The sequence below is a fragment of the Dreissena polymorpha genome, chromosome 14 (genome assembly GCF_020536995.1).
Source record: "Dreissena polymorpha isolate Duluth1 chromosome 14, UMN_Dpol_1.0, whole genome shotgun sequence".
In the NCBI taxonomy this organism is placed as follows: domain Eukaryota; kingdom Metazoa; phylum Mollusca; class Bivalvia; order Myida; family Dreissenidae; genus Dreissena; species Dreissena polymorpha.
In genome coordinates this window covers 8704723-8720711 of record NC_068368.1, presented here as the reverse complement: position 1 = coordinate 8720711, position 15989 = coordinate 8704723, and the positions used below count along the sequence as shown (strand labels likewise).

At 33.3% G+C, this 15989-nt stretch overlaps 1 protein-coding gene across 4 annotated transcripts in view; it reads left to right on the top strand.

Annotated features, from left to right (window-relative positions):
* Window positions 1-15340, top strand: part of LOC127857658 (uncharacterized) — a 158810-nt gene extending 143470 nt beyond the window's left edge. For 2 of the 4 annotated variants that reach the window (XM_052394241.1, XM_052394240.1), the window contains exon 2: window positions 9278-11776. In XM_052394241.1, the coding sequence (XP_052250201.1) occupies window positions 9290-11155 (1866 nt within the window). In that variant the 5' untranslated portion in view covers window positions 9278-9289 and the 3' untranslated portion in view covers window positions 11156-11776. Of the gene's footprint in view, window positions 1-4777; window positions 5153-9277; window positions 12068-12315 lie in introns of those variants that run through there. The other 2 variants (XR_008038542.1, XM_052394239.1) reach the window with 2 other exon arrangements.
* The last annotated feature ends 649 nt before the right edge of the window (window positions 15341-15989 follow it).

Here is a 15989-nt window from a genome sequence, read left to right as displayed (position 1 = left end):
TAGGTCATCATTTGTTAGTTGTTCATACGAAAGGAATCCAGTTGCTTGACATTTCTTCAGGTCATGTGTGCTATGCTTTTGACGAAAACAGGTGGGCAAGCAATGGATGAAATATTTCTGAGAAAATAAACAGAATTCGGGCGTGCAAAATTACCCGAAAAATTGCAGTAGCCTGTAACAAAACAGTTTACCTAGTAAACATAAAAGATGGCGAATGTCAAAAAAGTACAGTTCATGCAGTATGTCCGTTTGTTTGGGAATACATGTACTTCCAATGCAATAAATACCAACCGGAAATTAAGGACAACAGAGATGTTAAATGAGATTCGCAAGGGAATATGTACATTGCGAGTAATCATGGAGTGTATTAATTTCGCCAGATAAATGGCGGTTTCGTAGAGAGAACTCTGATTACAATATGCGGAAACTGTTCGGCAATAGCGATAGATGAACAACAGGAATAGGCTAGTGGTTGGATATTCGAATTCAAATCGTGTACACGTGTACGAGTACAAATTACCAGCTGAATAATTACCAATTGGAACTTAAAAAAGTGTTCGCGTTTAAAAATTATCAAAAATATTAAAAGTTTGGATAGCTTCTTTTCGAGTACACTATTTTTGTGAATATATCATTTACGTATCTTCTACATTACAAAGGTATCCGCCAAATCTTTTAAATTTTGGACAATCGAAAATATAACTATACCTATTATGTATATAGTGCATTAGAAAGTTATCCAATCCGAATAACTTTTCTATACTCTTAAGACACCTATTAAAATATCATATTTGTATCTAGTACATTCAAATTCTATCCCTTTCATTAAATGCGTAAAACTCTTTTACATGTATTAAACATTTAGTGTACGTATCTAGTGCATTCGGATATTATCCAACTTGTATAACGTTTGAATTTTCCAGTAAAGTATAAATATTATCATGTTTGTATCTAGTGTATATAAATGTTATAAAGTTCATTTAACTCTTTGATAATGTGGTACATTTTTACACCATTTTCATGTTTTATCTGATTTATTAAATTATTATGCGATTCATTTAAATTTGTAATACTATAGTACGTGCATATACCATCTCATATCAATATCTACTGCATTATATTGTTATCCGATTCATTTAACGTTTTGATATTATATAAAACGTATAAACCATTTCATGTCAGTATCCAGTGCAGTGAATTGCTATCCGATTCATTAAACTTTTTGATACTACTACATGTATTTACATTCATAGAACAGTGTCTTTAAATATGATACATTTTTTAGTTCATCCTGTGCGTTGAATAGTCGGAGAAATGGATAATGAAGGTGAACGACAACCCGATCAATGTCACTGCAGGTCGTTAGAAATTAGAACGTTTAATCATTTAACTCTCTGTTTTTGGACTGCTTTATTAAGTGTCACTAGCTGTTATACGTTGTATACTGCGTCGTTATATCAATGTCGGCATACCCTTTCTATTTCCTGGAATATACTTTGCAAGATTATTAAAGCTATTAACATCCCTTGGGCGAATGAACACAAGATCCGTTGCTTATATTGTAGAGTTATTGCCCCTTTGTTAATTTAAATACTTAATTTTGTTTGAACTCTTAGACTTTTGAATTTATCAACATAACTTCGTGGGTGCATACGTTGATGAGGGAAAGGCTATGCACAAGACTCATTACTCTGCAACTTATTTGCGTTATTGCCATTTGTTAATGTTAATACTCTATTGTTGTTTAGAGCATGATTCTAAAAGTTGTTAGCGTGCAAGGTGTATGGCATAATCGCTAATAGTTCTCGGGCGTCAAGCGACACCTACAACTCGCGGAGTTCTTGTTTAATACATCTACGTGTATTTGTTTTGATGAGTAAGTGAATAAACTTATTGTCATCGTTAAGATCAGCATGTCAAACAGCACAACACTACAAACAATAATTTAATAAAATATATAATTGAGCATCAACGATGAAGAAACTAATTAAAAGCATTTTCCCACTAAAACACTTAATGAAATGTATTTGATAATTAATTATCGTAAAATGCATGAGAATAAAGCAACGATTTCAAGTCTGGCTCGAGTATATCAAGTAAGTAACATTAGAAACATAAAGAAAAATAATTGAATGTGTTTAAATAGATATTATTAACCCTGTAGCTCGTGTTCTGTAAATTTTAGATAAAAACTTTTCAGTTATATATGTATGTTTTTATAGCTCGAAAAGACACACATTTAAGTACGATAATGTTGGTAAATTATGAAATTAAAGTGGATTTACAAGAAAATAACAGTTACATTTTGTAAGTTAAAGTGGACTGTTCATTGCAATGTCTGCGACTGTCGGGCCAAGTAGGAATGTACAACTGGCATGCCTAGAGGGAATGTACGAGTTGTTGCCTAGTTGGAATGTTCAACTAGTATGCTTAGAAGGAATACACTACTGATACGATCTTATAGAAAGGTATATCGTACAGAACTATACAACCGATGAGAAATATACAATGAATATTCCCGTTTGGAATTCACGACTTGAATGTCTAGTAATAATCTACAATCTTTTTTTTAAACTTTTAACTACTAATTTTTAGGCCGTACAATAAAGTGACGGTTGAACTTGCAAAAACATGATGTATGAGAAAAAATAGTCTGGAGATTTTAAAGTGATATTATAGGCATTTTTCACTGTTGAATTCAGCTTAAAAGAAATAACAGGTCAAAAGAGTTAGTTAAAATATGGTTACTGACCAATTATCTGCAACTCATCTTGCTTCCAGTTGTTTATAAAAAATATATATTATATTCTATATTTTACATTACTGGTGAGTCCTCTAAGCCGAAATGATCTGTAAAACAAAACAGTGTCGTTGTGTCGTATGGATGAATCTGTACTAAAACCAAATTTAGATTCACATCGTAAATCGAATTATTTCTGTCGTCAGTTGTCAAAACGAAAGTACGGTTGATATTCAAATGCATTTTTTTTCTCTTTTCGTGATATTGTTTTGATTTGTTGATGCTGCATTAACAAATATAAGTGTATATGAAGTGAAAACACCAAAAATAAACAACGGTTGCGATAGACACCTATCAACTGATAGATGCCCATAATCACTTTAAGATATTGGAACTGTAATACGACATTTCAAAGTTTATGAAACACGTTTTCGAACCATTAATGATTCTCCCACATTCGTAGTTGTGAAACCTTTATCTACTCCCCTTTTCACTAAAACATAAATTGCACATCTTAATCTGATTTACATAAATATCGATAAAACAATAATTATTTTGTATATATTCATACGTGCATGGACTATATATGTATTTATCGTAGTAAATAATGAGCCACAAATAGAAGAAAGAAAATATGAGCACACAAGATTCGTTATCACTTCGCGGAAAACCAGAAAAATACCAGTTTTTAGCCATAAGGTTTGTTTTAAAGAAGTAAACAATTATCAGAAGGGAAAAATACAACAGTTTTTTGTATTTATTAAGTGCCCTTGACCGAAAAAATAAGCTTGATCGCAAACATTTTAAATTTCATTTTCAAATGCAAGGTGCAACGACATTATTGTTTCAAACGAACATTACAAAACCATGCTGCAGTCGAGAACTAAAAATGTTACATAAACTTTTGAAACATATCTTACTTCGCAAACATTTACCTTAACATGCTTACAAAGATGACTAATATGAAGTACATCGTTTGTAAACGAAAGCAATTGGGTTCGAAAGAGTTCATATTGTTCACCTAAGAAATGACGTTCCGAATGATCTAGTTTTCAGATAGAACAGTTCAGTTATGCAAACATAGGTTTAAATATGTGAAAATGATGGGAACTTCATATTTAACTCATAGTAGAACAAGCAATATGTTTAGATGGTAACTACGCATATTAGGAAGGAATTTCTCATGGTTTAATGCCTATAGTACATGGTGCGCATTTAAGCCCTGGTAGTTTGTTGTTATATTCTTGTAGGGATGCCTCAAGGTTTCATTTTTGAGAGGGTGGAAAATTTGCCTACTGCAAGTAAACTTGTGAACAAATGTAGCGCCCATAAATCTCAAAATTGGCCACGCCCTAGGCGTCTCATGACACCTATGGACTTAAACAGTAGATAACTTAGAAAATATTATCTGAAAAAAGCCACAGAGCTTTTATATTGTATATGGTACACCAAATAGATGTCGTGTACAAAGTTTGGTGAAATTATGCCCATGTAGCCTAAACGGACCACGCTCACATGATGTATACATACGTATACGGTAAATAACTAAAATTATTTTCTCTGATACCGCAAGGTTCAGTGGGTTATATATTAAGTGTGTAAATCGTATATGGGTCTTAATAAGTTCAAATCAAGGGTCGATGTTTCAGTTTGTGTTAGTATACAATCATAGATGTGACCGTTTTTTAGTATTTTTTTCTAATGAAAACCCTCGATTCGTTTGTATTTCTTAAAATAAATCCAATGCATTCTTGAAAGAACAACAGTATGTGTCTTGAGAAGAATATATAATTGTGCCAGTTGCTATGATATTGAAGATTGATCTAAAAATTAAATTTACGTGTACTTACGATTTAATACTCAGTGAATATTGTGTTATTGCCTTTAGAAATACTGGCATGCTTTTGGTTAAAAGATTGAATAAACCTTTCGAAAAGAATATGTTTTGTGCATTGTTAAAAATTGTATAGATATCATATAAAAGAGTGGACTATTTTCAGCGTAACGCATTACGAAACAACTTGGAAGACGTCAGCGCTTTGATTAACAAACCGTATGACCTATAATAAAAGGGAAACTACTTTGGTAGTAAATAGCAGGTAGACAAAGGCTTATTATGTATCGATAAACAGAAGGAAAATATAAATCAACGTCTTATAAGGAAACTTAAGGTTTGTTTAAATGTGTGTGTGTATAACCATTATGTTTGGTTATAACTTTAACTTTTAGTGTTATTGCAGTTTGAGCTACTGCGTATTAGCTAGTCGAAATACCAAAGTATGCATTTTCTGAAAATAAACATGTAACTGGATATCAGAACATGGCGGCTTTATAATACGCGTTTACATGTGCCTCAGCATAATCACAGCTGTTACGGTGCGATTTTGATTGCGGATTGAAAAGTGAAGACAGGTTAGTTCACTCTTATTCACATATATAAAGAGACAATCGGCGTTGAAATGACATTCTGATATAAGTTTTGCCCTACATATATAGCAGCTATAACCAGCCTTCTCAAACATGTGATTAATGGAACACGTTAGATCTACTATATTGTATTTGATAATAACTCTTAACTGAAGAGCGTTCATACTGAATCATGAAAATTTGACAAATGAAAAATGTCAGGAAATAATTAGATCTACCAGAGTTTATTAAAAATGTTTTATATAAAACAAGTGTATGTAGATCATGCGAATCGAAAATAGATCTAGATTACTTTTGTTAGATGAGGAAACTAAGATTCATTTCAAACCACTACAACACTTCTGTCAACACATTTTACTTAAAGAAAGGTATCACCAGCATAATAAATCAAATAACATATACTGCAGAAGTTTCTATAAAGGTGCAATTATAACTAAGTCTTAATAAATCGTACCACACGAGCACATTTTAACTAAAAAATTACCACTGAACAGTAAAAGTATATTGTTTTAAATTGCCTTTGGTGTAAACTATTGGTTTAATGATTCTTATTAACGCAATTGACACACAGTCGTATGCTATGTGCAGAGGAAACTCTCAAGTTGGAGATTTTTTATTCACAGCTCGATTACTTCACTGGTTGGAAGGTAAAATATTGCAACACAATGTTTACACAATGATTATAGGAAATAAAAATTCGACCACATTTAATGTTACTTATCTTTTTCATTTGCATTTGAACAATAGCAGACGTCTACACTTTAAAATAATGATTTAAAGCATACGCTGTAAGCAATTTCTATTTAAATGTGTAGACTTGACGCACATATAAGTTATTTATCAATTTGACATTTGCATTTGACAAAACTGGCAAATAAATGCAATATTAAGACGTATCAAATCACATGGGTGAATGGGCCTTTTGGTAACGAACATCATTATCTAAATAATGGATCGGTTTAATATTACTTGTAATGTAAAAAATAATCAACATAAAAGTTAATACAAGTGATGAATACATATGGGGTTCACGTCGTTATGTTTATCTGTAGTACGTGATTTCTCCGAGTGAAAGCGCACAGTATGTATTTGGCTGGTTTTCTATGACATAAATGCATAAGTAAATAAGACGGGTTTTCCTTTTAAAATTTGCTGATTGAAAAAATTAAAACAATAGTCACCTCTTGAAGTTTTATTAGGGACCTGCGAACATAAAATGGTTGCCTCCTTAACGCTTCCTGTGTTTAACACTTTCCATGAATGGGCTTCCCGCTGTTCACCGATGTTTCTTCGGGTTTTATGCTTACTGAGACAGGAATGCGCGCAGGTTTAGTTTCACTTATTGGTCGCCAACAAACATACTACCGCTACATAGAAATCTACTTACTAACCCCTACACAAGTGAATTCAAAAGTTTGTAAAGCTTTCTGTGTATGCATTCAACGTGCTGATCACAATATAAACTTGTTAAATAATACGTTCCCTTTTAGAAGGTATATCGATAAATTGTCTTTGACTTTATTTAAACTACATGTAGTTATTTGTAAAAGCGTATGGATTTTAATATTAACATGTATTGTTATACATTAAACTGTCGTTGTTAGTTTTCATTGCCTATACCTTGCAAATGTGCGCAATATGATTGTCAGTCAATGCTTCGGTTGCATATAATCATAGCAACGGATCTATGTACACACCTGCATTAGACAGCGACTGGTTTACTTTTCTATCACCCTTAAAATCACATCGCAACATGCGAATTTGGTGCCTATGGTTTATGCGCCGTTTGTACAGTATTCTTTAGATGTTAAGTAGACGAGAAGACGTTGATAAATATGTGATTTCTTTCGGCGTAGCTTACTACGATGACATGTGACCTAGATTAGTTAAGGTAATACTGCAGCTGGAGATATATAAATGCCAACTAATAGTGTGCAAATTGTCTCATTTTTAAAGAATTCAAACTTACATTCATTATTTGATATCCAACAATAACATACATTTGTGCATTAAAATTGACTTTATAATGTACAGAAAAGTTATGAATACATTTTCGACAACGATACTTCAACTGAATATAATACTGAACACTTTAACCGATTGATGATTGCGTGTGATAAACAGAACGTTGTATACATTCACATTATGAAACAAGTATTGTTTATAAAACTACTGCAAAGCTCTGTAAATATTATTAAGCTCTAATTTACTTGGCCCTTGTCGATCGAAACTTAAAATTGCCTGTTGTGCTCGCGTCCCGGCTTCCTTTTCGATATAAGTAAATAAATGATGAATTTATATTCAGAAACTTCCAATCCACGTAAAATTGAATCGCGTTTCCAATGTATAGCGAATTAATTATTATTGTGTGTTTTGTCAACTTCTCCTGTATGTTCCGTCCGATCTATATAGTTTAACATATTTCCATAACATAAAGTGAAATTGATGAAAGAAATATTTTAATACCACATAATGGTATCCATACTTTTGTTTATCTGCAGCACGATTACAATTTTGGCATTTCTAGTGACAAGTGTATATTATTTACAATAAATATGTTTGTTTTTAATTTTCAAACAAAGTCATTTACAAGTTTGTTTTTGTTAATTACTAGCATTCAGATTTCGTATGGAGAAAAAATGGGTTGAATTAAGTCTTTTATTCACGATACAGATGTGAATGTCTGAAATTATTTCAAATCTATTTTATGTCAAATATGTAATTTTAAGATGTTCAAAGACTAGGGTCCGGGATGTTTTTTTAGCGATGACCGAACACTCTGGGAGTGCGAGAGTCACGTAACTGATCATTGAGCTGTCATGCTTTATTTTTGGGCAAAACTAACAACCCAATAGTTAGTTCAAAACCGTTTTTAAAGGCAGCTATTATGTCTGGTCACAGTTAGCATAATAGGGTCTTGACCCAAACTCCGATACACAAGAGTAACAGTTGATGCAGTTTTGAAATATCTACTTTTAATAGTAGATCTATGTCACTTGTTCGTTATTCCTGATTACTTTTAGAATATGTTTGCATAAAATTTAACATTCAGCTGACATACATTGCAATTATGTATGTTAATTGCTGAGTTTTCAAATTAATTCACAATATTCGCAATTGATGACAATGCTTATTATACGATCTTCTTACACATTCAATAACAAACAGGGCGACCTAACATGAGATTGCTTTTGGGGTACCAGAAAGTTGAATGTCAATATCACCTTCACAATAAAACCAAGGAAGGACCTTAAGAAATCAATCAATAGAAGAACTTGACTTGGTGACCGAATTTTTCCTCCACATGACCATATGGCATATATATTTTCAAAGGAAAAACTGACATTGACGAGGGTTTAGAACGTGAGTCCTTATTTTTGTTTTTAGAATGGTAACATTATTTTTCTAAGCTTTTACTCGGTGACCTTGTTTTGGGACACATATGAATCAGATTCGAACTTTGCTTATATTGTCAATATAAACAATCGGATCACGCTTCATCAAGATTGAGTCATTCATGTGGCTTTCAAAAGTGTTAACAAAGTTCTAAAAATATTTTACCTGGTAACCTTGTTTTTTGATATACGTGACCCAGATTATAATCTGGCCTAGATATTGCCATGATAAACAATATACCGAAGTTTTATCAAGATTTAGTAAAACAAAATGGCCTATAAGAGTGGTCACAAGCTTACAATTGACGACGAATGGCAAACGACAGACGAAGATTGACGCCGGATAAAGACTGACCACAAATGCACACCTTGAGCACTTGATGCTTAGGTGAGCTTAACAGCAACAAAGCAGCAAACATCTGCTTCTTTTTAAAGAATTGTTCGAATGATTGCATTGCGCTGAAATTTTGTTTGAGGATTGTTTACATGAAGAAATCCTTTGGATTGCATTTTCGCCCAGTCGGATCAAGGGCGCTATCATTGTGGAAATACATTTTAGATATACTTAATATAAAAAAGAACAGTACATGGGAACTAATAAATAGATACATAAATAAATAAATATATATATATATATATATATATATATATATATATATATATATATATATATATATATATATATATATATATATATATATATATATACCTTCAGGGGAAGAAAAACATGGCGCACGCGCTGAAATGTGGTCCTTGCTTGTTCGAGGGTGTTACAGTTGATCCAAAACATTTCTGTGTGGACTGCTCGGAATATCTGTGCACGGCGTGTGCACGAGAACATCGAAGACACAAAACATTACGTGAGCATAAATTACTCGGAGAGACGGAACTGCCACAAGACGCAACATTATTTGAAGAAATGAAAAAATTGTCGCATTGCTCCAAACACGATGACATTGAACTTGACCAGTATTGTAAAAATCATAATGTTTTGATATGCCTGCATTGTCTGAAAAACGACCACAGATTGTGTGAAGATCGGATAGATCTTACAAAATTGTTGGAAAATGAATATGCGACTGAAAATGTACGTGAACGAATCTTTGAGCTCCAGAGAAAGTGTCAAGTACAACTGACCGAAACGATGGAATTATCAAAGGATGCAAATACCAATAGCAAAGAAGTAGAACAGCATATCAATACTTTAGTTGATACCTTGAAGAAGAACGTTCACAATCTAGAAAAGAAGTTAAACAAAGTGCGCGAAAGTTTAATATCGCCTGTAACGGAGTCTATTAGACTTTCTAAGCAAACATTGTCAATTATCGAAAAAAAAGCGTTACGTTATGTGAACCTGTTCGATGTAGCGTCAAAGTTTGGTACGATGAAACATAATGTAGTCTTCCATTTCTTGGTATCAATGTTGATGAAAGAATTAGAAGCAGATGACTTACTGAAGAAGAATTCAACTTCAAAGATAAAATGTGTACAAGCTATCAGCACTGAAGAGATTGCAAGCATGATGGGTCAATGCAGTATAGCGTTAGCATGCTCGGACGAACAAGGCTCGGAATCGTGCAGTGATGAAGCATTAGATGAACATTCATTGAGATTTCCCACTCCTAAAACACGAACTGTAGCAACACAAGTAGAAGGACTGGTTGATTTAAATACAAATACATTAGAGAAGTCTCTACATAAAATGAAGATATTGTATAATAATGTAAAATTATTGATTTGTGAATGTCCTAAACAAAACGGGAAGTATGCTCCAGTTATTGGTTTAGATGTATTAACGGACGGAAGAATACTTCTACTTCATTCACGTATGATAAAGGTATATTCACTTAAACTGGTTTTGATTTCGAAGTTTAGTTTCGATGTCAATTTCCGTGCTAAAGATATGTGTGTTCTGGAAGAAAATGAATACGGCGTGTTTACGGTGGCAATTAGTCTTGCCAGTTTTTGTAACATGAAAACCAAAATTACATTGATAGAATATACTGACGGATTTCGTGAGAAACACGCTATTAATTGTAGGTACTTCATCAACAGCATCACACTGCTAGGTCATCATGTGTTAGTAGTTGGGTCGGATCAAATCCAATTGCTTGACATCTCTACTGGTCGCGTGTGTTATGCCTTTGACGAAACAATGTGGGCAAGCAACGGATCAAAGATTAATACGACCATAAACAGAGTCAGAGCTTGTAAAGCAACTAATAAAATTGCACTAGCCTGCAATGACACAGTTTACAGAGTAAAAATAGAAGATGGTGAATGCCAAAAAGACACACTGCATGCAGTATGTCCGTTTGTTTGGAAATACATACGATGTCTTGAAAGCCAACCGGAAATTAAGGACAACGCAGATATTAAGTGGGATTCGCAAGGGAACATGTATATTGCAAATAATTGCGGTGTGTATCAATTTTGCATTGGTAATAGTCTTTTCAAAGAGAGACCTTTGATAACAGTCCGTGAAAATTGTTCAGCAATAGCAATAGATGAAGAGAGAAACCGGATAGTAGTTGGTTGTTCAACTTCAAATCGTATATACGTATACGAGTACGAACTACCTGCTGAAGAATAGGACGTGATTAACGCAGTCGTGATATTCGCTACATTTATGAAAAACTAGACTTACTTTTGTTAGTGAACTGCATTCAGCTGATGTTTTGGACGGATCACGACTTAGTAAATTCAACAAAAGAGAAAATCGTAATAAGTCAAATGCGACGATGCGAATGCCTTAAAATTGCCTCAAGATCAGTTGTAAAAATTATCCAAAGAATTATACTGTTTAATAGCGTATACTCGAGGACATGTACTGTGTGAATATATCATAAAAATAATGCTTTGAAAATTTATGCGCCGATATCATAAACTATGATAAAATCATGTTTATACAATACCATATATATGCGTCTTGTGCATAAAAAAGTTATCTAATCCATATAACTTTTGGAAACGGACGTACATGTATAAATGTTATCATTGTTTTGCATCAAGTGCGTTATAACGTTATACAATGTATTTAACTTGGAGAAATTAAAACTTGTAAAATGTTTATGTTTATAGTATTTAATGCCAATTTTATTCTTATCTAGCGCATTTGAATGTTATCAAACTCGTTTTATTGTGAAAACTCTATTGAATGTATGTACCAATTCATGTTTGTAACTCAAATGAAAATGTTGTCCAATTCGTTTAACTTTTGGGTACCTTATTATATGTATATATACCACTTAAAAGTTTGTATGTAGTGCATTAAAATTTGATCCGATTAATTTAACCTTTTAGTGTAAATCTATTTATTTAAGATCGATTGCATCCAAAGCCTAAGGCGTATTGGAAACGCTCTCGAGTCCGTTTCACTGGGACTATAACAAGAACTTGGTGTCTATGGGGGAGATCTTAAGAACGCTCCCACAGTGTGGATCGAACCTATGACCTCCCGGTCGATTGGCGGACAACACATCCACTACGCCAAGGCGACCCTAAAGTCTATCTTTTGACATTACTTTATGTATCTAAAATTGTCTTAACATTGATTGTTAATTTTCATTTTTAATTATGTTTGATATCTTAGGCTATGTAAGCTTAACCTTACCTTTCGTGGGCAGATAATGTTGATAAGGAAAATTGCTATGCTCAAGAACCGTAAATATACACGTTATACTGTTTGACTTATTTCAATGTGCACGTGTTTTTTTCTGTCTGGCGCATCATTATTACACTTGTGTTTTATAGTTCAAGATGTGTGATATAATCGGGCGACAACTACAACTGATGTAGTTCTAGTTTAAAGCATGTACATGTATTTGTTTTGAGGAGTACCTGAAGACCCTAAATGTCATTGTCAACATCAGTCAAAGAACAAAACCACAAAACCAATAATTCAATAAAAGATACAATTGAGCATTGATGAAAAAGCGAGAGTCGGCATGCGATATTATTTCAGCGATATATGAACAGAAAAAATATTGAGTATCGCGCAAAATATCCTGTATCGCTTCTTGTGCCGTGTGTCGCGGTCTGAAATTAGACCGCGATACACGAGATTCGGATAACATGGGCGATATTTGAATAACAACATATCATGTATCGTTTCGTGTGTCGCTTCGCATTTCGTCCTTTGAATGCGAGACATGATATGTTGCGCGATACTCAAATCGACACACGATATCACGAAGCGACACGCGATATTTACCACGATACATCGCCTTTTGGGCTACCTACACAAGGGCGATATTTCGTGGTACATTCTCGCGCGTCGCTTCGTGTATCGCGCAAAATATATTGTGTCGCGCAAAATATCGTGTATCGCTTCATGTGTCGTGTGTCGCCCTTGATGAATGAAGGGCGAGATTATAGATGGCTTTATCCGGATTCCGTATTATAGGAAAAGTAAAATTACATTGATGGAATATACGGACGGATTTTGTGAGAAATACACTATTACTTGTACTCACGACATTAATAGCACCACCTTGCTTGGTCACCATTTGTTAGTTGTTGGATCGGGTCCAATCTAGTTGCTTGACATCTCTACAGGTCACGTCTGTTATGCCAAAATGCTTTACGAAAAAATGTGGGCAAGCGATGGATAAGATATTTATACGGCCATAAATATTGTTCGAGCTTGTAAAGCAACTAAGAAAATTGCACTAGCCTGCAGTAACACAGTTTACCAAGTAAACATAGAAGATGGCGAATGTCAAAAAGACACATTGCATGCAGTATGCCCGTTTGTTTGGAAATACGAACACAAAAAACACGCCAAAATCGAACATTGAGAACAATAAAGATGTTAAGTGGGACTTGCAAGGGAATATGTATATTGCAGGTACGTGCGGGGTGTATCAATTTTGCCATGGGAGTGGTCTTTTCAAAGCGAGTCCTCTTATCCTTAAATATTGTACAGCAATAGCGATAGATGAACAAAGAAACAGGATTGTGGTTGGTTATTAATATCCAAATCGTATACACGTGTACGAGTACGAACTACCAGCTGAAGAATAGGACGTGATTAAGGCAGTATTGATGTTCGTTACATTGATGAGAAACTTTACTTATTGTTGTTTATGAACTTCATTCGGCTGATGTTTATGCCAGATAGAGACTTAGTAAATACTACAAAGGAAAACAATTGTAATAAGTAAAATGAGACGAAACGGAAGCCTTAAAATTGCTCTCAAGATCCGTTGTCAAAATTGTTTACATTTAAAAATTATCAAACGAATGATATTTTTGATAGCTTACACTCGGATATGTACTTTGTGAATATATCATAAAAATGCTTTAAAATGTTTTCGCCGATTCATTTCTTTTGTATAACCTAGTATATAATTATGTTTATACACAACCATTTGTATGTATATTACGCATAACACAGTTATCCCATCCATATAACTGTTGAAAACTTTACTGCATTTGTAAATGTTATCATTGTTTTGGATCTGGTGCGTTATAACGTAACAAAAATGTTTGAATTTTTAAAAAGTTAAACTCGTAAAAAGTTTATGTATATAGTTTATAATTTCAATTTGGGTATATCTAGCGCATTTGAATGTTATCGAACTCATTTTATTGTAAAAACTATATTTAATGGATGTACCATTTCATGTATGTTACTAGTGCATTAAAATGTTGTCCGATTGGTTTAACTTGAGGGTATCCTAGTATATGTACACTGAGACTTTTTTAACGCAACACGTATTCAAATCAATATAGCTCCCTTTTCTTTGAACAGATTTTGTTTAAATTTGGACTAAGACTTATTCAACTCATATCTAATAATCCAAGTAAATTTAATTGAAATTGATCAACAATAAAATATAAAACATAACAACAACAAAAAACAATCATTGAAGAAGCAAAATTCTCAAATCGTTCATCGTAAATGAATAATGTGAAACGTAAAACGCATTTACCTACACGTCTTAATGACCGACCGGCTTGTAATATTGCACTCATACGAGCCATATTGCTTTTCTTATTAATGTTATGTTTTCCTGGTGTAAAAATCCACCTAGAATGATGAAATGGATATCAATTTGGAATTATATAGCGCTCTGTACTACACTTGATGACTTTTCGCACGCAGCATTTTTAAACTTAAATATCTCAGAGTTGGTTAAATATTTTGAATTTTTGATTTAAAATTGTACATGTGATTATTTTCCTGGTGTATCAACCTAAAATGAAGACATAGAAATAAAATTAGAATCCTATCGCCTTTCACCATTTTCCCATGCAAAAATATGAAACCACGCCTCCCAAACGTGCATAAGCGCCTGATTGTCACTGATGAATGATTGTATCGTAATCTTGCACATAATATATTCAAATGATAACATTTGAACTTTTAAATAAAAATCTTAACTCATTACAGAAATATTCAAGTTTGAAAAGTGTTGCGTTAGAAAAGTCTCCAAGTGTATATACAACTTAAAGTTTGCATGTAGTGCAGTAAAATTTGATCCGATGTATATAACCTTTTATCAATACTATATGTATCTAGCATTTTATAACATTTTCCATATTTAATTTTGTTTGATCTCTTAGGCTATAACAGCTATCAACCTTAACTTTCGTGGGCAGATTGTATTAGAAAAAGTACTTTTCACGAAAACAGTAACTCTGCACGTTATACTGTTTGACGTATTGCGATATGTACCAGGTAAATGTAAATAATATGTTTTGTTTTGAGCATCAATATCACAACTGTTATTGTGCAAGATGTGTAATATAATCGGGCGTCAAGCAACACTTACCACTCATGGAGTTCTAGTTTATTATATGTACATATATTTGTTTTGAGGAGGACCTGAATGTCATTGTAGTCATCGGCCAGCCAAACAACAAAACCACGCAAAATAATTCAATAAAAGATACAATTGAGCATCGACGATGGGGAAACGATTTGAAAGCAAAATCACAATAAAAGTAAAAATGTGAGTGAGTAATAGATCATTTGTTTGGTTATGCATGAGAAAAACCAATGACATTATTTTGTCTAACTCGATTTTATTGAGTAATAAACACGTAGAAAATTAATTTATATATTGTTGTGCCCCGCTTCAGGCGCAAGTCTTGTATCAGGTATAACTAGAGGCTCTCTTTCAGTAAATAGTTATGGCAGTGTGGCTTTAAAATATAAAGTCATTTTTGTCTATGACAGTGAGTCAACCCAGACTTAAGTTATTCGATGTAATTTATTGTCCAGCAAATGACAGGTTTTCTTGACACAGAAAATCTGAGGTATATATACCTTTCCAGTGACACATTGTGCCCTGTGTCATACACATTACACAGTGTGTCATACACATGACACAGTGTGCCTGCAACAACAAAGATTGTGCCCGACACAGTATTATATGTGCCCTTCTAACAGATGCTCAAATAGAATGTTCTTAAGTATG